Below are 24,879 nucleotides of genomic sequence, written 5' to 3' on the forward strand. Positions count from 1 at the left end.
TATGAATAGGAAGGGTTTGGAGGGATGTGGGCTGGGTGCCAGCAAACAGGACTAGATTAGGTTAGGATATCTGGTCGGCATAGACGGGTTGGACCCAAGGGTCTGTTTCCATGCTGTACATCTCTATGACTCATAGTGGATTATTACTGGAATCTCGCTGTGCACAAATTAGCTGCAATGTTTTCTACTATAGGACTGTAACTGTGCTTCAAAAGTATTTGGTTTGCTGTAAAGCACTCTTAGATATCCTGAGGATGTGAATTTGCAGAAATACCAGTTTTGCTCTCTCCCCTTTGATTTCACTGAGTGCGGATATGGAGAAACATTGGCCATTTCTCAGCAGCATGTTTGAGTGGAGCTGAGATGCTGATAACCATTGCATGTGTTCAGTATAATGTGCGACTGAGGGAGCTGAGTCCATTCTGTACTGGTCCTTATCTCCTTTCCATTAGCATTGTTGTGCTTGTTATTGAGCCAGCAATTGGCTATTAGCCCCGTGTGAAGCCTCAGTTCCAGTCACTCAGCGAATTGATTTTCATATTGTATTGGCTTTCCCTTTTGTAAGCATTCAGCAGTGTGCCCCTCTCTTGGGCTGTTACTTGTATTCACAAACAGGCTCTGAAACTGGGGTGTTTTTTGTGAATTGGCTTAACACAAATAGTACTTGCGGGGATCCCCAAGAACAACTGTTGCAAACAATGTTTTTGGCCATGTCTGGATAGATTTTCAGGCCTAACTTGTTTTTATTCGTTCATGGAATGTGGTTGGCACTGGCTACGCTGGCATTAATTAACCATTCCTAGTTGTCCAGGGGACAGTTGAGAGTCAATCACATTGCTGAGATTCTGGAGTCATATATCGGCCAAACTAGTAGCTTCTTTCTCTGAAAGGACATTTCTGAATCAGATGGGATTTGCAACAATCAACAATGACTACATGTTCACCATTAGACAAGTTTTATTCAAATTTGAGATCTTTATTGATTTCACTGTTTGCCAGAGTGAGAATTGAATTGAGGTTCTCAGAACATTAGCCTCATGCCCTGGATCATCAGTCCAGTGACGTTAGCGCAGGCAGGCAGTGGGGTAGTGGTAATGCCCCCGACTGGAAATGACAACACAAACGTTGCAGCTCAGAGTAAGATTCTGTAAGCAGTAGTGATGCACTTGATAATAAAGTTAATCTTATACAGGGAGAATACAGAGGGTCCTTTACTCAACATCTAACCCTGTGCTGTACTTGCGCGATGATAACTTTCTGGGGTGAGATACACCCTCCTGGTTTTGCAAACTCAGCAAAGTCCACCTGATCAACATCAGGGCTGAGTACCAAATTGGGAGACCTTTCTCATGACACTATTTTCCAAACCCACAACCACTATCCGGAGGATCCACAGCAGCAGATACATGGGAACATCACCACTTGCAAGTTCCCCTCCGAGCCACTCACTATCCTAACTTGGGAAAAAAAAATCACTGCTTTGAGTCATAGAGATGTACAGCATGGAAACAGACCCTTTGGTCCAACTCATCCACCCAATCTAGTCCCACCTGCCAGCACCTGGCCCATATCCCTCCAACCCCCTCCTATTCATATACCCATCCAGATGTCTTTTAAATGTTGCAATTGTACCAGCCTCCACTACTTCCTCTGGCAGCTCATTCCACACAAGCACCACCCTCTGCGTGAAAACATTGCCCCTTAGGCCTCTTTTATATCTTTCCCCTCTCACCATAAACCTATGCCCTCTAGTTCTAGATTCCCCTACCCCAGGGAAAATACCTTGTCTAGTGATCCTCTCCATGCCCCTCATGATTTTATAAGCCTCTATAAGGTCTTCCCTCAGCTTCTGATACTCTAGGGAAAACAGCCCCACCCTATTCAACCTCTCCCAATAGCTTAAATTCTCCAACCCTGGCAACATCCTTGAAATTTTTTCTGAACCCTTTCAAGTTTCACAACATCCTTCCGATAGGAAGGAAACCAGAATTGCATGCAATATTCCAAAAATGGCTAACCAATGTCTTGTACAGCCACAACATGACCTCCCAACTCCAGTACTCAATACTCTGATGAATAAAGGAAAGCATACCAAGTGCCTCCTTCACGATCCTATCTTTAATATCACTGGGTCAAATTCCTGGAACTCTCTCCCTCACAGCATTGTGGGAGAATTTAATCTAAATGGATTGTAATGGTTCAAGAAGGTATTAGTTTCTCAAGGACAACTAGAGATGTGCATTAAATGGATTCCTGATAAAGGGCTCCTGTCCGAAACATCGATTTTCCTGCTCCTGGATGCTGCCTGACCTGCTGTGCTTTTCCAGCACCATTCTAATCTTGTCTCATGTACACCAAATGTTGGCCCAACCAGTGACACCCACATCCATGAGAATGAATATAAAGAAGCAGTTTGTTTTGGAGAGTTGGCAATGAGCTGGAGTGCTGTGGGTATGATCTGAGAACCTCAGTGGTGACTCCTACAGTGCTGAGGGGCACAGCCTGTGAGAGAGAGAGAGAGAGTGAATAACTGCAACCTGATGTTCACCCTGACAAGGCACAGCAATTACACTCATCACCTGCTTAATGTACAAAGTGGACTGAAGAGTAAGTGGAGAGACAGAGGACAGTGAGTTCTTTAAATCAGAGAAGGTTTGAGGAGATTTTATAGAGGTGTTTAAAATCATAAAGCATTTGGATAAGGTATATTGTGAGAGACTATTTTCAGTGACTGGGGAGGGGAGACAGGCCCAGAGAGAGAGAGGGGAAGATTGTCTTATACAACGATTCAGGAATTCCCTGCCTGGACAGTTAGTGGCAAGTAAATTCAACCGTTACTTACAAATAGGAAATGGATAAGCACTTGAATAGAAAAATAAATTGTTGATCAATGAAAAAGGAAAAATGGAGTGGGAGTAAATGCGTAGTTCTTTGAAAGAGCTGGCATTGTTGTAACGGGCCAAATGCCCTTTGTGTGTGCTGTACAAACCCATGATTATGTGGATATAGAGGACAGCTGTTGTGCCAACTGCTGCCAATCGAGTTTACAGCAGCCAAGCCACTCGGATGATTGATCTTGGGATTGTCCCTGCTTGTCTCCCAAATTCCACAAGTCCACAACTGGGACATCTGACTCTCTCACTCTAATTCACAAGGAACATCATTCTTGGTGACACACACTAACACACTCCACTTACCTTCCCTCACGTAAACTACACACACTAACACACTCCACTTACCTTCCCTCACTTAAACTACACACACACACACTCCACAAACGTTCCCTCACTTAAGCTACACACACTAACACACTCCACAAACGTTCCCTCACTTAAGCTACACACACTAATACACTCCACTTACCTTCCAACACTTAAACGATTCACTCCACACTGCAGTGGATCAACTATTCAAGGACAACTGCGGAGAAAGATAATCTCTTTAGCAGCTTGGTGTGCACAGGGCCAGGAAATTAAAAATCTTCAGTTTGTGGGGGGAGGAAAGAGGATGTAATTTTCTTGCTCATTCAAGAGGGAAAAGTCCCCACCAAACATAGAATAAACCTCCTTCTATACCATCCCCCATCAAACACTCCCTGGACAGGGACAGCACAGCATTAGATATAGGGAAAAGTTCTCTACACACAGTCCCCATCAAACATTCCCAAGACAGATACCATACAGGGTTAGATACAGGGGCAAGCTCCTGCTACACTGTCTATCAAAAACTTCCAGGACAGGTACATCACAGGGTTAATACAGAGTAAAGCCACATCTACACTGTCCCAGAATAGGTACAGCATAGGGGTTAGATACAGAGTAAAGCACACTCTATACTATCCCTTTCAAACATTCCCAGGACAGGTACACAGTGTTAAATACAGAGTAAAGCACTTCACATACTGTATCCATCAAACATTTCAAGGGCAGTTATTGCATAGCATTAGGTATAGAGCAAAATTCTCTCTACTCCTTTAAACTGAACATAAAACTCCCTCTACTCTTTGAAAGTGAAAGTAAAGGTTCCTCTACAATTGTTCCCATCAAACACTCTTAGGATATGTACAACATATGGTTAGATAAAGAGTAAAGCTCCATCTACACTGCACCCATCAAACACTTCCAGGATAGGTGCAACACAGGGTTAGATAAAGAGTAAAGCTCCATCTACACTGCACCCATCAAATACCCCTAGGATAGGTGCAACACAGGGTTAGATAAAGACTCAGGCTCCATCTACACTGCACCCATCAAACACTCCCAGGAGAGTTACAACACAGGGTTAAATATAGACTAAAGCTCCATCTACACTGCACCCATCAAACACTCCCAGGATAAGTGCAACACAGGGTTAGATAAAGACTAAAGCTCCATCGACACTAAACCCACCAAACACTCCCAAGACAGGTACTACACAGGGTTAGATAATGATTAATGTGTGCCAACAGTGGAAGCTCTCAGTAGCTTCTATGAAAGGAACAGCCTATTCGCTGTTCCTACAGTTTTAATGAAATGAGTTTGATGATCCAAATCCAGTCCAAACTGAGTAAGAATCAGTTTATGCATTGAGCTGCAGCCAATAAGAAATGTGTTCCTAAGTTCCAATCAGCTGTATATTGGACTCTTACTAATCTTGAAGATGGAGGGTCACTCCTTCTACGAGGTGGGGCTGCCTGAATTACTTTGTGTGTGATGGCCGCCCCTCCTACCTTTGGCATTGCTGATGCGTCATGGTCTGTGGATTTTTGAAGCAAGTTGTGAGTGGGATTCAGCTCCTAAAAGGATAGGTCCAGATTAGTACCGTGTAAATTGTCTGTCTGTTATCATTCTTATGGTGATGTGACTCCCTGGTCAGAGAGGTATACAGAGAGAAGTATACAGGGAGAAACGTACTGTCATGCAGATCTGGAGCCAGGGCACGTTGCAATTGGTAAGTGACCCTACTGAGGCTAAGAAATAGGTGATTAGTCTATTTGGCCCTTCAAGCCTGTTCTACCATTGTTAAAATCCAGGCCAGGCAGACTGCAACCTCAATCTCACTTACTGCTCGAGCCCCATTTTTGTGAATTCCTTCAGAGTCCAAGCAATGATTGCTATCCACCTTGAAAATGCAGAAAACCTGAGCTACTAAAGCCCTCTAGGCTGGAAAAGTCCAAAGATTCACAACTATCTGCGTGAAGAAAAATGTCCTCATTTCAGTCTGAACCCTGAGGTTGTGATCTTGGGTTCTAAATTCTTCAACTAGACAAAACAAACTACCTGCCAACCCTACCCTGACAATATTGCCCTACCAACCGTGCCCTTCCTATACTGCCTTCCTAACCTTGTCATGCCTTGTCATACCTTGTCAGTTTTGCCTTGCCAACACTGTTCTGCCAATCCTGCTGTACCAACCTTTCCCTACCCTGCTAATCAGACCCTTTCAATCTTAGATTAGATTAGATTAGATTTTTAGATTAGATTACTTACAGTGTGGAAACAGGCCCTTCGGCCCAACAAGTCCACACCGCGCCCGCCGAAGCGTAACCCACCCATACCCCTACATCTACATCTACATCTACCCCTGACCTAACACTACGGGCAATTTAGCATGGCCAATTCACCTGACCTGCACATCTTTGGACTGTGGGAGGAAACCGGAGCACCCGGAGGAAACCCACGCAGACACGGGGAGAACGTGCAAACTCCACACAGTCAGTCGCCTGAGGCGGGAATTGAACCCGGATCTCCGGCGCTGCGAGGCAGCAGTGCTAACCACTGTGCCACCGTGCCGCCCACATCTTGCCCTGCTAATTCTTCAATAGTAGACAAGCTGGAAGAGCACAGCAAGACAGGCAGCATCAGGAGGTGGAGAAGTCGATGTTTCAGGTTTAACCCTTCTTCAGGAATGGATGTTGGGGTAGGGGGAGCTGCAGATAAAGTTCAAAGTGTAGTCAAAGAGCTGAAGGACTGAAGAACTCACAGCAGCCTGGCAGTGAGAAAGGAAATCACTGAGTCTATGTCTGAGGGAGGAGAGAACTTTTTCAAAGTGGGCAAGCTTTGAAGACACTTTGCATTGGCTCAAACTTAGTTAGCGACAAAATAACTCCTGATGCTGCCTGGCTTGCTTTGCTGTTCCAACTGCCAATTACTCAAAGTATTTTATACATTTCAATGGAATCACATCTCATTCTTCTAAACTACAGAATGTACATATTTATTTTAAATCATTCTCTACTCAGTAGAATTATACCCCAGTGAGAGTCAGTGTGTGTGGGACCTGTACCCCACTAAGAATCAGTGCATATGGGATCCATACCCCAGTAAGGGTTAATATGTGTGTGTGGGGTCCATATTCTGGAACTGTCAGTGTGTGTGGGACCCGTACCCCAGTGAGAATCAGTGTGTTTATTACCTGAACCCAGTGAGAATCAAGGTATAGGACCCGTACCCCAGTGAGAGTTAGTATGTGTGGGACCCATAACCCAGTGAGAGTCAGTGTGTGTGGGACTTGTACCCCAGTGAGGGTCAGTATGTGTGGGACCCATAACCCAGTGAGAGTCAGTGTGTGTGGGACCCATACCCCAGTGACAATCAGTGTGTGCGGGACCCTGTCCCAGTGAGAGTCAGTGTCTGTGGGACCCTGTCCCAGTGAGAGTCAGTGTGTGTGGGACCCTGTCCCAGTGAGAGTCAGTGTGTGTGGGACCCTTACCCTAGTGAGAGTCAGTGTGTGTGGGACCCATACCCCAGTAGGAGTCAGTATGTGTGGGACCCTTACCCTAGTGAGAGTCAGTGTGTGTGGGACACTTACCCTAGTGAGAGTCAGTGTGTGTGGGACCCTGTCCCAGTGAGAGTCAGTGTGTGTGGGACCCTTACCCTAGTGAGAGTCAGTGTGTGTGGGACCATTACCCTAGTGAGAGTCAGTATGTGTGGGACCATTACCCTAGTGAGAGTCAGTGTGCATGTCAGTTCTGAAGAAGCATCACATGACTCAAAATGTTAACTCTGTTTCTGTCTCCACTGATGATGCCAAAACTGCTAAATTCCTCCAGCATTTTCTGTGTTTGTTTCCGATCCTAACAGGAATAGACAGGGAAGGATGTTCCCAATGGTGGCAGAGTCCAGAAACAGGTGTCATAACTTAAGGATTAGTGGTAAACCTTTCAGGATTGAGATGAGGAGTAATTTCTTCACCCAGAGACTGGTGAGCCTGTGGAATACTCTACTACATAAAGTAGGTGAGGCCAAAACATTGCATTTTCAGAAAGGGCTAAAGGATTAAGGATTATGAGGAGAGACTGAGGTTAGGGTTTTGATCTGAATGATCAGCCATCAGCATATTGAATGGCAGAGCAGGCTCAAGGGGCTGAGTGGCCTACTCCTGTTGCTAACTTATATATCTTAGTATTTCCATCTCCAGCATCTGCAGCATAGCCATTGCTTCAATGAACATCAATGTGTGTGGAACCTGTACCAGTGAGGGTCAGTGCCCATGAACTTATACCCTGGGGTGCATCAACTCCTTAGAGATGAGTTGAGCATAAAAATGGGAGAAAAAGTTTTGCGACACCAGCAGTTTTAATAGAACTCTAAACATTGTTGTAATGAGACCTTTAAATCTCAGGAACATTAAACTGTTGTCTGTCATCCTACATACTCTGAAGAAACGGACATTGAGCAATATCAAGACAGAAGTGACTGACTGCATTTCCCCTTCAAGGCAGTAAAAAGTCATTTTTTTAAAGATGGAGATTTGATTACAACCACAGTCACTGCACACCAGTTGTGTGTTGTATAAGATAGTTTGAGCCCTAATTGAAAATATCTCTTCCACCGTACCAACTGAGAAATATCACAGACTCTCCAATATGAAAATAGGCCCTTCAGTCCAAACAACCCATGTTGGTACTCAGGCTCCACCCCTTGATTGGTCTCACCCCATCAGTGTATTTCTCTATGCTTGCTTTTTTAATATATTCATGGGATAAGGCCATCGCTATTGCCTATTCCAGAGGGCAGTTAAGAGCTAACCACATTGCTGTGGGTCTGGAGTCACATGTAGTCCAGATCAGGTAAGGATAGCTGTTTCCTTCAGTAAGAGCATTCGTGAACTTGATGTGGTACAATGGTAGTGCCCCTACCTCTGAACCAGAACGGGCCCAGATTCAACTCCCACCTGTGATGGGTAATAAAATCTGTGAACAAGGTGATTAGAAAATATGGATCGCTCTATTTCCTTTCTCCTTCCTGTGTTAATGCAGTTTCCTCTTCAACTCCTCAATCCCATTCCCCTCCACCCACTCCCTGTGGGAATGCATTCCACAATCTCACTCTTTGGGGAAAGACGATTCTCCTTGAGCTCCAGATCAGATTTATTCCCAACTCTTTCATGCCAAAGACCTCTAGCTTTGGACAAGGTTAGAATAGCAAAGTGTTTACAATCGATGCAATTCAGACAACACTTCATTATCCTTCTGTTCTCACACCTCAGTTCAAGAAACTCATGCCTGGGCAATACTTTTCTGCAAATGAGCTTGATTTGTTTTCCAATGAGATGTAGCAGAGGCTTATTGGAAAGTAATAAAGTTGTCAGACATGAGTACTTTGTCACCAAACTAAAGAAAAGGCACATTGCTTTATATGTGTGTGTGTGTTAGTGTCCCTAAATGCCTTTTGTGACCACTTTATCCCTCTTCCAACTTGCTTTTCAAACCCTCTTCACCTGACTCTGCATTTAATGAGAAAATCTTATCAGCGGTTATGGAGCAGAAGTATTGCTCACAGACAGTGAAGATTAAAGTCCCTTAAAGGCGGACAAATAAAGAAATCATAGACAAAACAGTAAACAGGTTCCCACTCTCAGTTCCCAATGGGATTATCTTCCCTGATCTAAACCTGGAATGACTTTAGTGCGTGGAGTCTGTGAAAAATGGATTGCTTTACCTCCTTCGATGACCACTGGCTCGAAAAGTCCAAACTGCTCCAGCACTTTAACAAACAAGGCAAGCACCACCAAAACTGCTATCATCTCAAGGCCATCGAATTCCATGATGAGCTGGAGTGCTCATTCCGTCTTCGGTCCAGCGCTGCCGGCGATACAGCCTCGCTCCCTCAGCCCCGAGTCCTGGGTTCCCCCCCTCTCTCTCTCTCGCACACCTCTCACAGTGAACGCCAGCAGTGATGGGGGGGGGGGGGGGGGTGAAAAAACAGCCGGAATGTCTAACACAGGCTGAAGGGAGGCGTCACGGGCATCTCCTCCTCCTCGCTTTCTCCCTCCACTCCCCCCCCCCCCCTCCCCCCCAACAATCCTGGAGATCCTGACTTTTGGAGTTTTTGGATGGGTGGGGGTGGGGGGGAAGGGGGCGAAAATGTGGAAGGAGGAGAAGGCTAGGGGCTAGGGGGTGGGGTGTGGGATGGGGAGGAGGTTGGGTGGGGGGGGGGGGGGAGGTGGAGAGTCAGGCTCCTGGCATCTGAGGTTACACTCCCGGGGAAGATGCAGCTGTGAGATACTGTTCTGAGTTTGACCTGACGCTGTGTGATCTGATCTCTCTTTGCTACACTTTGAGAAGCACTGCGCTCTCTCTCTCTCTCCCTGTGTGTGTGTGTGTGTGTTAGGGGTGTGTGGGGAGGGTTATGGAGCACGCCCTCCCATCCCAATGACACCACCTCCATCGATTTGCCTAATGCAGTCGCTTATGGTAACTGTGACTGGGTAGTTAAACTCCTTTCCCCCTGTGGTGAGGGAATGCTGTCCCTCTCTCTCTCACACACACACAGACAGAGTCCAGTAGCGGTCTCCCTGTCTGACAGCCCCGGCCGCCCTCTCCCAGTGTCACCAGCCCCAGGGTTTATCCGCAGCTGAAGTTCCAGGAGGTGAATTCTCGGTGAGCTGACCAACTCTCGGGGAGGGGGTGGTTAAAGTGAGAAAAGGTGAGGGGGTGTTGGGGGCACGGAGTGGCCTGGGGTTTTCATCATCACCCACCCCCACCCCTCCCCTCCAACCCGCCCCTCACACAGCCCCCACCGCTTCAGGTTCGCGTTTAGTTTTAATTTTCAGCGCACGGGAGTGTTGGACACGGAGCGGGAAGGTCATTACAGTGACAGCACTGGGGGGGGGGGGGGGTCAGTGTGGGGGGGTAGTCTGGGGGGGTCAGTCTGGGGGGTCAGTCTGGGGGGTCAGTCTGGTGGGGGGTCAGTGTGTGGGGTCAGTGTCGGGGAGGGTCAGTGTGGGGGGTCAGTGTGGGGGAGGGTCAATATGGGGGGGGCAGTGTGGGGGGTCAGTGTGGGGGGGTCAGTGTGGGGGGTCCATGTGGGGGGGTCCATGTGGGGAGCATCAATGTGGGGGGATCAGTGTGAGGGAGGGTCAGTGTGGGGGGGTCAGTGGGGGGTTCAGTGTGAGGGAGGGTCAGTGTGGGGGGGGTCAGTGTGGGGGGGGTCCATGTGGGGGGCGTCAATGTGGGGAGGTCAGTGTGGGGGGGTCAGTGTGAGGGAGGGTCAGTGTGGGGGGGTCAGTGTGGGGGGGTCAGTGTGAGGGGGTCAGTGTGGGGTGGGTCAGTGTGGGGTGGGTCAGTGTGGGGGTGTCAGTGTGGGGGGAGTCAGTGTGGGGGGGTCAGTGTGGTAGGGTCAGTGTGGGGGGTCCATGTGGGGGGGTCCATGTGGGGAGCATCAATGTGGGGGGATCAGTGTGAGGGAGGGTCAGTGTGGGGGGGTCAGTGGGGGGTTCAGTGTGAGGGAGGGTCAGTGTGGGGGGGGTCAGTGTGGGGGGGGTCCATGTGGGGGGCGTCAATGTGGGGAGGTCAGTGTGGGGGGGTCAGTGTGAGGGAGGGTCAGTGTGGGGGGGTCAGTGTGGGGGGGTCAGTGTGAGGGGGTCAGTGTGGGGTGGGTCAGTGTGGGGTGGGTCAGTGTGGGGGTGTCAGTGTGGGGGGAGTCAGTGTGGGGGGGTCAGTGTGGTAGGGTCAGTGTGGGGGGCGTCAATCTGGGGGATCAGTGTTGGGAGGTCAGTGTTGGGGGGGTCAGTATGGGGGAGGGTCATTGTGGGGGGGTCATTGTGGGGGGGTCAGTGTGAGGGAGGGTCAGTGTGTGGGGGCATCAGTGTGGAGGGGTCAGTATAAGTGGGTCAGTGTGGGGGGGTCAGTGTGGGGGGGTCAGTGTGGGGAGTTGAGTGTTGGGGGTCAGTGTGGGGTGTTCAGTGTGGTGAGGTCAGTGTGGGGTGTCAGTGTCGGGGGGTCAGTGTGCGGGGGTCAGTGTGCGGGGGTCAGTATGAGGGGGTCAGTGTGGGAGGTCAGTGTTGGTGGGGTCAGTGTGGGGGGTCAGTGTTGGTGGGGTCAGTGTGGGGGGTCAGTGTTAGGGGGTCAGTGTGGGGGGTCAGTGTTGGTGGGGTCAGTGTAGGGGGTCAGTATGGGGGGTCAGTGTTGGTGGGGTCAGTGTGGGGGGTCAGTGTGGGGGGTCAGTGTTAGGGGGTCAGTGTGGGGGGTTCAGTGTGAGGAGGTCACTGTGGGGGGGTCAGTGAGAGTGTTGGGGGTCAGTGTGAGGAGGTCAGTGTGGGGGGATCAGGGAGTGTGTTGCGAGTCAGTATGGGGGATCAGGGAGAGTGTTGGAGATCAGTGGGGGGGTCAGGGAGAGTGTTGGGGCTCAGTGTGGGGGGGTCAGGGAGAGTGTTGTGGGTCAGTGTGAGGAGGTCAGTGTGGGGGGGGTCAGTGTGGGGGGTTCAAGGGAATGCTGGGGTTCAGTGTGGGGGAGGTGTCAGTGTGGGGGTCAGGGGTGTGTGGTGGGTTCAGTGTGGGGGAGTTGGGGCAGTGTGGGGGGCACAGTGTGGGAATATGTAGGGGTGGGGTGATGGTGAGAATGTGGGTGTGTTCAGTAATGATGGGATTTTGGGGGTGTGTGTGGGACAATGAAGAGCTGAGGATTCTATCAGTGAAACCACTGGAAATGTCTCCAACCAGAGTTATCAATACAGATTGTGATGTTTCACCTTGCTGAGAACAAGGATTCATTTCTTTTCACTGCACTCTGCGACCTGGCTTTGCCTGAAGATTTGACCTTTCTCAAAATTGGTTAGATCAGGCATCTTTTGGTTAAGGCCAGACAGAAGGACATAATTTGCATTTAGAGAGTGCCTTCCAACTTCAGGATGTCCCATTGAGATTTATAGATAACGAATTGAGTTTAAAATGCAATTTGAAAGTATTTTGTTGACTGTAGGGTGTTTGGAATATCCTGGTATTGTGAAAGGTGCCATATAAACACAGAATTTTCAAACTTCCTGGAAAACAGGAAATTCAATTTGTGCACAGCAAGTTCCCACATATATCAATGTGTGATAATGACCAGATGATCTGCTTTTGTGATGTTGCCTGAGGAATTGATAAGGACATTGGAGAGAAATCCCCTGGTCCTGTTTGAAACAGTGCCATAGCATCTCTCCAGCTTCAACTGAGAGGTTATGGGCGGCACGGTGGCACAGCAGTTAGCACTGCTGCCTCACAGCGTCAGAGACCCGGGTTCAATTCCCACCTCAGGCGACTGTGTGAAGTTTGCACATTCTCCCCGTGGCTGCGTGGGTTTCCTCTGGGTGCTCCGGTTTCTTCCCACAGTCCAAAAATGTGCAGGTTAGGTGAATTGGTCATGCTAAATTGCCCGTAGTGTTAGGTGTAGGGGAATAGGTCTGGGTGGGTTGCGCTTCGGTGGGTTGGTGTGGTCTTGTTGGGCCGAAGGGCCTGTTTCCACACTGTAAGTAATCTAAAGAGACAGTATAGCCTTGGTTTAACTTCTCACCTATCAGATGGAAAACAGGTCCTACCCTGATCTATATCAGGCAGTTCTACAGACACCTGTGCATTATCTAGTGAGTTATGATAGGATCCCATGGTAGTATCATCTTGGGTATGGAACCACTGAACATGTGGCAACGATGTCAAACATTGACTGCCTGGTGCCCTCTTACACCAGTTGCCGATGGTAACCATGCAGGTGCAGCATGCAGTGAAGAAAACAAATGGCATGTAGGCTTTCATAGCGAGAGGGTTTAAGCACAGCAGCAGGGGGTTTCTTGCTGTAACTGTACAGGGCCTTGGTGAAGCCACACCTGGAGTATTGTGTGCAGTTTTGGTCTCCTGGTTATGGAAGGAGGCAATGAAGGTTTACCAGACTGATTCCTGGGATGGCAAGATTTATATTCACAGATGAACTGGATCAGTTAGATATACATTCACTGGAGTTTAGAAGAATGAGGGGGTCTCATAGAGACCTGTAAAACTCTAACAGGAATGTGACTTCTACTCCTTTTTTGAATCCTTCTGTGTTTCCATGTGGATACGTTTGCACCACTGAAGGCCAATCAATACTTTGCACTGGACAAGGCAAAAGAAACCTTTGAAATGGGTCATGTTAAGGAGATTCCGTCTCTATTAGAAGGTTGACAGTGAGGCTCAAACTTCAAGGGAAGTTATAATAATTCCATAAAAAGGGATTTGAAGGTGAGAATGAGTATTTAGAATTAGATTCCCTACAGCATGGAAACAGGCCCTTCGTCCACACTGACTCTCCGAAGAGTATCTCACCCAGACCCATTCCCTTATCCTATATTTACATCTGACTAATGCACCAGCCTATACATCCCCTGAACAGTATGGGCAATTTAGCAAGGTCAATTCACCCAGCTTGCACATCTTTGGATTGTGGGAGGAAACCCATGCAGACACAGGGAGAATGTGCAAACTCCACACAGACAGTCTCCCAAGGCTGGAATCGAACCCGGGTCCCTAGCGCTGTGAGGCAGCAATGCTAACCATTGAGCCAGCGTGCCACCCTAAACTTGGATCTCAATGGCAATCTCAATTTCACATGAAGATTTCAAACCTTTCTGTGCCAGTACATGGTTGCTCAGACCAATCTCTCCCACTTTGATTCCAGGGTTTCAGTGATCAGAGAGAGAGGAATTGATCAGAGCTGGATAAAGGGATTGTGCATCAGCAAAGTTCCCATATAAAAAGTAGTGCACCAATACATTGCTCTGTGAATGGCAGTCTCATCTCTGAGTCCATAAAAAGTAGGTGCAGAAATGTCTCAGCCTTGAATAGACTCAACGACCCAGACAACAGCTCCATGTGTTAAAGAGTTCCATTGATTCACTACCCTCTGGGAAAAATACATGTTTTTCTCATCTCTGTCCAAAACGGACGAGCTTTTACTCTGAGATGATATCCTCTGGTCCTAGATACTCCTATAAGGGGGAACAACCTCACCACGTGTACCCCATCAATTGCCCCAAGAATCTTGTATGTTTTATTAAGGTCTCCTCTCATTTGACTAAAGTCCTGTGAGTATAGGCTTATTCTAGGAATCTCTCCATTTAAGAAAATTCCAGGGTCAGTCTAGTGAGTGGTCTCTGGACCTGCTCCCAATTGCAGTATATCTTTCCTTAGATAAGGAACAAAACTTGTTCACTGCATTCCAGGCATGGCCTAGCCCCTTGTATACTATTACTCTATTTTTATACTCCATTCCCTTTGACATAATTTTTACCTTCCCTATTACCCACTGAACTTGGATGCCAGCTTTTTGAGCCACAAAGATCATTGAATTGAATTGAGTTGAATTTATTGTCACATGTACTGAGGCACAGTGAAAAGCTTTGTCTTGCGAGCAACACAGGCACATCACACAGTTAAATAGCATAAATAGTAAATAATATGTAAACAGTGGCAAAACAAAAACAGAGGTACAGGCAAATTTTGAGAATATTTGTAGTTTAGGTTGATGTTCTGGATGTAGGTTTGGTCGCTGAGCTGGAAGGTTCATATTCAGACGTTTCGTCACCATACTAGGTAACAACTTTCAGTGAGTCCCTGGACGAAGCATTGCTGATGATTCCTGCTTTCTATTTATATGTTTGGGTTTCTTTGGGTTGGTGATGGCATTTCCTGTTCTTGTTAACAGGAATGTTAAGAGGAGAATCCTGTTAACAGGCGAATGTTAAGAGTTTGTGAGTCCATTTAATATTCTAACAACAGTAGGGTAGAAACTGTTTTGAAACCGGCTGGTGCGTGTGTTCAGGCTTCTGTACCTTCTCCCTGATGGTAGAGGTTGTAGAAAAGCATTTACTATCATGCCAAATTTCCTCATCTGCCTGAGGAAGAAGAGACGTTTTGAGATTTTGTAACCAGTGCATCCACATGATGGCTGTAAGTTGACTTGCAGAGACTTTAGCACAATTCCTGGCTTCTACTCAAAGCAGTACTGATGGAGTGCTGCACCATAAGAGACGTCCATTCTTTGGGAACAGACATTAAGCTGAGTTCCCATCTCAGGCAAATATAAAACAATCCTCTGATGTCTACTCTAAAGAATAGTTGAAGGATTCTCCCCTGTGTCCTGGCCAATAATTATCCCACAAATCAGCACCTAATGAAACAAATTATCTGCTCACATTGTCTCTGTGTTTTGTGGAATCTGGCTGAGTGAGGTGGTTGCTACGCTCCCCATGTAACAAAAGGAACTGCACACTGAACTTCTTCATTGGCTGTTGTTATACCTCACTGGGGTAGTGCACTAGAAATCAAGACCTGTTATTCACAAAAGTTAAAGATTTTATAAAGTATACCAAGTTCCCAATGTACCTGACTTTCCGACCTTAATTGATAGACAGCACTGACCATATTTCTGTACTGAACCAGAATCACTATTTATTGTAGGTAATTAGACTCTAGCTACAGGTAAACAATTATAAACGGTCAGCATATAACCCTACAAATTAAAACTCAAATCCCCTTATAAACTCCCTCTTACACACACATGCACACACTCAAATAAGGTTAAATAGGTTATGAACAGAGGAGAAAGACTGGAAATAAAGTTCAGTAGTTTTTGTTCCCTTATACCATTCTTGAGATGATCTTTATGACTCTTCTGCTCACCAGTATGTTGCTTCAGTCATTCTCCTCCAGTTGCTTCCACTTGTTAGTAAGAGACACAAAGTGACTGCTTCCCTGATTAAAGTCTCTGACTTACCACTTATGTTACAGTTTACAACAACTGTTGCAGGGAAGATAAACTGGTTTTCTTCAGCTTTACAGCAAATTTTGGCTGCAGAGAAGAGAGAGACTGCTCCTGGTTGGGGACATACTGAAAATTTCTCCCCCTCTGAAATGTGTTCCCAGATCCAAGCTGCTCAGTTTCCTGAGAACCAACCTCACAGTTGTTGGTAGGCAAAAGGATCTCTGTCTCTCCCTACTGGTCACCAGTCCATAGACCATTCAACTTCTGTTTCCAGCAAAAACTGGATCAATACCACCTGCCTCCACTCCAAATCATCTGACTCAAATTGTAAATACCTGTCTTAAAGCAATTGTTTACGATGTTTGCTATAGGAATTAGTCTACCTGCTTTCAAAACTACAACTAACATTTCAAATACTGGTTTTTAAAACAGTTCTTTCTCATTTTAGTCCACAGTTTTTAACACACAATAATAAAAATACACAATTCTTCCAGTTGTAAAACATTTTGACATGTTTTGAGGTTACAGAAGGTACAATAGAAATTAAAATTCACCCTTTCAGTAAATGACCTGTATAATGTGAGTTCACATGCATTCCAATTACAGGACCATATTGAGATACCTGGATAGGATGAATCTGCCTCAGACACAGCTCACCTATCACCACATCACCCCTCATGGCCTTTGGCATCCATAACTGGTCACAGTGTACAAATCAATCAGCTACCTGTTGCTGACCAAATCACATATATGTAGATATGTGACAACATATAGGTAGATAATTAGATTAGATTACAGTGTGGAAACAGGCCCTTCGGCCCAACAAGTCCACACCGACCCGCCAAAGTGCAACCCACCCATACCCCTACATTTACCCCTTACCGAACACTATGGGCAATTTAGCAAGGCCAATTTGCCTGACCTGCACATCTTTGGACTGTGGGAGGAAACCAGAGCACCTGAAGGAAACCCACGCAGACATGGGGAGAACGTGCAAACTCCACACAGTCAGTTGCCTGAGGCGGGAATTGAACCCGGGTCTCTGGCGCTGTGAAGCAGCAGTGCTAACCACTGTGCCACCATGCCACCCACTAATTTAATCTAACCTTACAAATATGACACTTGGAGGGTGGGTGCTCCTTTCTACTGATCCCTCAATCAAGGTAAGAGTGGTATGATATTTTCAGTGCGCCAACAGGCCATGCAATTCAATTGGTCCATGCTGGCATTTTTACCATAAATGAATCACCTCGTAATCTACTTTACCTCAACCAATGAACATATTTTTCTATTCCTTTCCTGATGCATTTATCAAGCTTCTCTTTAAATGTATCAATATCATTTACCTCGACATTCATTATGGCATTGAGTTGCACAATGGTTAAAGAGATTTTCCCGCAGTCCTGACTGCATGTCTTCACCTCAATCTCATTCAAATGGCAGCAGGAGTTCATTTAGTTAAATTGGCAGCGATGAGGTCAAAACACAAATAGTTCCGCTGAGCCGTTTCAAAGAGATGCCAGTCAGGTGACAACTGGTCAAAGAGTAGCCAAGTTGTGGAACCAAGGGTCAAGGAAATGTTAATAATTGAACAAAAATTTGTTGAACAACCAATAATTGGACAACTGATAGACAATCTTTTTGACTCCCTGTACTCATGGTAGAATCCAAAAAGAAGAAAGAATTTAATGAGATTACCTCTGTTGGCAAAAAAAAACTATTTATGAAAGGATGGAAATCTGGGGGTACACTAAGATGGTAGAAATATTTGTCACTGCTATTAGCATTGAGCTGCTACAGGAAGTAGTGGAGGCTAGTACATTTGCAACATTTAAAAGGCATCTGGATGGGTATATGAATAGGAAGAGTTTGGAGGGATGTGGGCTAGGTGCTGGTATGTGGGACTAGATTGGGTTAGGATATCTGGTCAGCATGGATGAGTTGGACTGAAGGGTCTGTTTCTGTGCTGTTCATCTCTATAACTCTATTACTTTCTGTTTTTCAATCTCCTTTATTTGGGTTCATTCACTTCTTCATAGGAGGCAGAAAGTGATTTGTACACTTACCAAAAGGTCTCTGAGCTACTGGTTAATGACAATATCTTACAGAAATCAGTAGGAGAAAATAACTGGCTTTCTTCAAGCTTCAGGTATTTTTACTGCAAAGAGACACATGCGCACACAACCTGCCCTTCCAGAAGTCCAAAGGTTTGTCAATGAATTGTTTACACCTATTAGCTGTTCAGCTGCTCAGGAGCCAAACAGAGAGTTGTTGTCAGGATGATGACTTCACAATTATACCAATCAATCAGCTACCTGTTGCTGACCAAATCACATTCTGCATGCACTCCTGCCTTGGTGCCAAATTGTCTACACACATCTCCGCTCCCCATTCACTGATTAAACAAAGCAGCAGTGTGCACACCAGGCACAGTGAGATTCAAGAACTTGTTTTTTTTTAGAAAACACAGTCCCTTTTTTCTCTTTCAATCAACAACTGAAAATATAGAAAATAAGCAGATATGGCAGTTATGGTAGTCTATTGAAGATTTAATGTGGCTACATCATCACAACACTTACTGGACTTACCCCACTGCCCCTGGGCTGAATCTAGCTGCAAGTGGGTCTTATTGCTTCCTACGAAAGCCCATTATCTCCCAGTTATCTCTATTGAAATGCATTTGTAGATTACATTACAATTCTGCAATAATATAAGTCTTTAAGACACAGCAGTAGGCCATTCAGCCCATCAAGTCTGCTCTGCCATTCAATGAGATCATGATAGAACTGATAATTCTCAAATCTACTTTCTGCCTTTATCCCATGATCCTTGACTCCCTTAGTAAATAAAAGTCTATCTCAGCCTTTAATATGCTTAACAACTCAGCCTCAACAGCTCTCTGCAGTAAAAACAATTCCACAGATTCACTACCATCTGAGGGAAGTCTTTTTGTATCATCCCTTAGTTCTCCTCCATATTAACCTTACCTCCAATCAGGTGTCTCTTGTTTCTGCTTTGTGCTCAGCTTGTCATCCCTTCTGCTATCTTTCCTCAAAAGCGACATTCTGTGATCAAGGTCATCAGGTTACATTGACACAACTTGTGAAATCCAAAACCAATTCAAAAAGGATGTAAGAACATAAGAAATAGGAGCAGGAAAAGGCCACTCAGCCCTTGGAACCTGTTCCACCATTCTTGGCTGACCTCCGACCCCAAATCCACTTTATTGCATTGCACCACCCTCCTTGATATCCAAAATTCCTTCGATCCTAAAGTTGAACACCTTCAATGATTGATCATCTACTGCTCTCATGTCAAGAAGTTCAGAGATTTACAACCTGCTGATTGAAGACATTTCTCCTCATCTCATTCTAAATTAATCAACCCCTTATCCATTGACCATGACCCGTAGTTATAAGATTCCCAACCAGGATAAATATTCCCTCAGGAAGTAACCTGCTTAAGACTGATTATATGTTTCAATTAGATCCTTTCTCATTGTTCTAAATTTCAGGGAAATAGTTGACGTCCATATAATCTCTCCTCATAGAGTAGTCCTTTCAACTCAGGAGCAAGTTTCATGAACCTTCGCTGCACCTCACTCTAAGACGAGTGTATCCTCCCTTAGGTAAAGGTTCAGAAACTGCACACAGCAGAGTGTTATGCAGATTGGTTTTTGATCCTTTTGGTTTTCCAATATTGTTTCTTTAAGCGTCTCAGTTTTGCTTCACAATGGGATTTGGTGAACTCAGTTGGTTGGACGACTGGTTAGTAATGTTAACAATGTAGGCTCAATTCCCACACCAGCTGAGGTCCCCATGAAGGACTCTCTGTCTCAGCCTTTCCCTCCACCTGAGGCATGGTGACCCTCAAGTTGAGCTTCCCAGCAATTGTCACTCTCTAATGAGAGCGCAGCCCTCTGGTCCAGATGGGGCTATGGCAACTTTACTTTTCATTCTTCACTATTTCAACATGATACTTTTATATTTTCTATGGAGAAGACAGAAACAAAGTATTTATATAATGTCTCAGTCATTTCTTCTTTTTGCCATTAGAATTTCTGTCTCAAAAGGTATTCATCTTTATTTTTGTTAGCCTCTTCCTTTTGCACAAACCTACCTTTTTATGTTTTGTGTTAACTTACTCTCAAAACGTTCTTTTCTGTGTCAATTTCATGATCATTCAAAAATCCCTTCAAGCCTTGGGTTTAATTACACAACAGCGGGCAATATTACAAACTCTGTAATTTAGTATGATTTTTCAGTTTTTGTTAGCTACTGTTACACTACTTTCTTGTCTGATTTTATTCCTTGAATTCCAATTCTATAAACTAATTCATCAAATGTTTTCTGGGAAGACCAAGGTTAAATAAAGCAAAGATCATTAGGATATTTATGTTATTAGGATTCAAAGTTTAACAGTCTGCAGGTAAGAAACAAAATTGCAGTTATTAAATTTATTACTCTTTAATGGAATGTGTATTATTTTACATCTTAATTCAGCTCACTGTTTAGAGTCCTTAAGGTAAGAGCTTGTGGGTGTCAAATAGTAGTTTAGAGTTTGGCAGTGATCTTGGGAATTAGAGTCATAGAGATACAGAGATGTACAGCATGGAACCAGATCCTTCGATCCAACCCAACCATGCCGACCAGATATCCTAACCTAATCTTGTCCCACATGCCAGCACCCAGCCCATATCCCTCCAAACCCTTCCTATTCATATACCCATCCAAATGCCTTTTAAATGTTGCAATTGTACCAGCCTCCACTACTTCCCCTGGGAGCTCATTCCATACACACACCACCCTCTGCGTAAAAAAGTTGCCCCTTAGGTCTCTTTTATATCCTTCCCCTCTCACCCTAAACCTATGCCCTCTAGATTTGGACTCCCCCAGCCCAGGGAAACTCTCTTTTTTGGAATGTTTGGCATCGCTGGCTGGGCCCGCATTTATTGCCCGTCCCTAATTAGCCTTGCGAATGTTTCGGTGAGCTGCCTTTTTTTGATCACTGCAATCCATTTGGTGTAGGGACACCCACAGGGGGGAAGCTCCAGGACTTTTAACTAGCGACAGTGAAGGAACGATGATATCGTTCCAATGAAGGACATGAAAGGTAATGCCGCAGATTCTGGAAATCTGAAATATTAACAGAAAATGCTGGACATACTTGGTGGGCCATATAACATCAACAGAGTGAGAAACAGAGTGAATGTGTCAGATTGCAATGACCCTTCATTCAACATCACAGAAATGAGATGTTAATTCTGTTTCTCTTCACAGATAACCTGCCGAGAATTTCCAGCATTTTCTGTTTTTAACTCAGGACCAAGAAAAGTTCACACTAGGTTCATGCCTGAAAAGGAAGAATTTAAACGACAATGGGGAATGAGCAGGGAATGGGACAAAGTGAATAATTACTTCAAAGAGCTAGCACGGGTATGATGGCCTGAAGGTTCCCCTCTGCATCCTGCGATTGTTTGATTAATGCAACTTTGTCTTTCACTGTCTCATTTCAGTTGATTTAAAACTCTCCCCAAGGATTCACAGAGCCCAGCGATACAAGAGAATTAAAAAACAAATGCAGCTCAATCACTGAAGCACTCTATGCTAATGACTCAAACTCCATTGACATTATTTCAATACTTGCGGCAAATTGCCACTAATTGGTACTAAATTGACTGTCAACTCGAGAGTTGAGAAAGCAAGTGCAGTGTTATCTGCAGCTTAGTGGGTAGTATTCTTGCCTCTGAGTCAGAAGGTAGTGGGTTCAAGTCCTACTTGAGATACTTGGGCATGAAAAATAAGCATATAGCACATTACTAAGGGAGTGCTGCATTGTGAGAGATGGTGTTGAAGTGAGGTCCCATAGGTGAATGCCAAAGAGCCTGCATCGTTGCTGTGATAGAGAAGAGAGACATTCCTGGGGTTTCCTCACCTCACAATCATATGGTACTGTTGTTGTGAGATCTTGGTTAGAGTGGTGCTGGAAAAGCACAGCAGGTCAGGCAGCATCCGAGGAGCAGGAACATCGGCATTCCAGGCAAATGCCCTTCATCAGTTGTGAGATCCTGCTATGCACAAACTGGCTGCTGCACCCCAACAGGTATTTCACTCGTTGAAATCAACTGATATTATGAAAGATGCTATTGCAATGTATGTCACTCTTTATCAAGATGGGCTCAGGCTCTGGGAGATAGAAGTGTCGCTCTCACATTTCACCTGAAGTTGGAAGTCGGGTGCCTATTTGGACACTGTGGAGAGGTATTCCTCGTTTCTAACCCTGTACCTATCCTGGGAGTGTTTGATGAGGAATGTGTGGAGAGCTTGACTGTATACTTAACCCCATGCTTTTCCTATCCTGGGAGTGTTTGATGAGGACTGCATAGAGAGAGCTTTACACTGTATCTAACCCTGTGCTGCAACTGTCTTGGGAGCGTTTGATGGGAACAATGTTGAGTAAGCTTTACTTTAAGTTTAAAAATGTTTACAGAGTTTTACTCTATATCTAACTTGGTGCTATACCTGCCCTGGATGTATTTATTTGGTACAAGGGAGCTTTACTTTCAGTTCAAAACCATAGAGGGAGGTTTACGCTATCTTTAACCAGATGCTGTACCTATCCTTGGACTGTTTGATGGGGACAGTATAGAGGGAGATTTACTCTGTATCTAACCCCATACTGTACCAGTCATGGAAGTGTTTGATGGGGACAACTTTACTCTGTATCTATACTGGATGATTCGAGATTGTGTTGCTGGAAAAGCACAACAGGTCAGGCAGCATCTGAGGAGCAGGAGAATCGACATTTCGGCCAGAGCCCTTCATCAGGAAATGGCTCTGGCCGAAAACATTGATTTTCCTGCTCCTTGGATACTGCCTGACTGCTGTGCTTTTCCAGCAACACACACTCGACTCTGATCTCCAGCATCTGCAGACCTCACTGTCTCCTTTATACTGGATGAACCAAGTTTAGTGCCTCAAAGCCAGGACTGAGGGGGTTCTGCAGTGTCAGAGGTGTTACCTTTGGGTCCCAACGTAAAACCAAGTACTCCACTACCCTTCAGAAGGGAGTTAACAATTGCCTGGTTATTGATTTGGAGAAGATCAGGAACAGGAAGGAATTATATCGTCTGGTCAATGTCACGTGATTTCTTGTGGAATCTTGCTGAGTGCAAACTGGTTGCTGGGTCCTGAGGTTGTGAAGGAGTCTTCTTGTTGTACCATCAGTTACTGGTATTTCTGGGACAGAGCTTAAATATTTCCATCTCTCGTGTGCCCTGATGCTGGTTCCTTCCCTCACCATCAACATTTGTAACATTTTGCAAAAGGCTTGAGTGTTATTCAGGTACTTCAGAGGATGGAGTGGCTGTGCGATCGATCAGGAATATTAGCTCAGTAGTCTAGCTGAGAGCCAAGAGCATTTGCAGTAGGTTTGTGGTTTCACCAGCTATTAGGACTGACAATTTCACATTGTTTAAGCTTTCAGTCTGTGAGCATTGAGACCAACTTACCCTAACCTGGTTTGGTACATTCCTCTACTGAATGGCAGTGTTTGATGTCACTATGTTTGGGGACACTAATTAACTGACATGGACCCCTGATTTGCAAAGCCATAGTCTTAAATTTCTTGCCAAATATCCCTCCCCCCACTCAAATGCCCTACAACAGTGCTATCATGTCTGTGCTCCTCCAGTTCAGGTCTTTTTGCAAATTCCCACTATTTGAAATGGGCTTCCCCCTGCTCACTCTCTGTCTATCCCTAGGGGCTGCTCGCTTTCACTGTGTTCCACAGGGATAACATTCCTTTCATTTACAACTAAGACCACCTCCTGACCAACCACTTCCGTATCTTCCTGCCACTCACATTCAGCCAGTCCCATTTAGGACTGAGGCTGAGACTCTCGCCCTTGCAAGGGGTGATGTGAAGCTAGAACCTGGTGTATTTGGTTCTCCCAGTTCAGGTCTTTGTCAAAAATCTCACCGTTTGCAAAGTGCCTTCTGCTGGTCAAGGTCCAGAACTCTGCCATAACTCCACCCAGCCTCTCTCCAACGCCACCAAATCTTTCCACCTCTCTCCTCCTTAAAACCTGTCTCTTTGACCAAGCTTTTGGTCACCTCTCCAAATGCCTACTTTTGGGAGTCAAGCTTATCTGATTTATACTTCAGGGCTTAGACCTGTTACTGTGTGCTGTGCTGGGGCTAGGGCCAACTGAGCTCATAAAGTGAGTGCTGTTCACCCCAATATTCAAAGTGTAAATGTACAGGGTACACGACACAAGGCAAGGTCAACTTCTCCCTTCCTGGTGAAATGTTACTGGAGTGTGGGAAATACGAACAAAATTGAATTTATTGCCTTTTCACAGTGTCCTGAGGGCATTAAGGTACAACAATATAGAGTCATAGAGATGTATAGCACAGAAACATACCCTTCGGTTTAATGCATCCATACTGACCAGATATCCTAATCTAATCTACTCCCATTTGCTAGCACTTGGCCCATATCCCTCTAAACCCTTCCTATTCATATAGCCATCCAGATACATTTTAAATGTTGTAATTATACCAGACTCCACCACTTCCTCTGGCTGTTCATTCCACACACACACCACCCGATGCGTGAAAATGTTGCTCCTTAGGTCCCTTTTAAATCTTTTGCCTCTCATCTTAAACCTATGCCCTTTAGTTCTGGACACCCCCACCCCAGTGGCCAGCTGTCATTTCAACTTTGTCTAGGCCAAACTTCTCTGTCTTGGAGGGAACCTTTTCGGGTGATTTTCCCATTTGCAGTTGCGCAGATCCATTCAATTCGCAATCCTATACATTGGATTGTGCAGCCTCGTACCCTCACCACGATGCTGAAACTGGGACAGATTCCCGGTTCTGATGAAAGGTTCATGAAATTC

General features: G+C 45.5%; 1 protein-coding gene across 5 annotated transcripts in view; it reads right to left on the minus strand.

The window, feature by feature from the left end:
* Positions 1–24,879, minus strand: part of LOC140463365 (A-type potassium channel modulatory protein KCNIP2) — a 364,768-nt gene that overhangs the window by 103,764 nt on the left and 236,125 nt on the right. The window contains exon 1 of one of the 5 annotated variants that reach the window (XM_072557214.1): positions 8,922–9,154. The exons of 3 other annotated variants lie outside the window; for them this stretch is intronic. In XM_072557214.1, coding sequence (XP_072413315.1) covers positions 8,922–9,027 — 106 coding nt within the window. In that variant the 5' untranslated portion in view covers positions 9,028–9,154. Of the gene's footprint in view, positions 1–8,921; positions 9,155–24,879 lie in introns of those variants that run through there. One more of the 5 variants, XM_072557217.1, reaches the window with a different exon arrangement.

The sequence above is a fragment of the Chiloscyllium punctatum genome, chromosome 38, assembly GCF_047496795.1.
Source record: "Chiloscyllium punctatum isolate Juve2018m chromosome 38, sChiPun1.3, whole genome shotgun sequence".
NCBI lineage: Eukaryota > Metazoa > Chordata > Chondrichthyes > Orectolobiformes > Hemiscylliidae > Chiloscyllium > Chiloscyllium punctatum.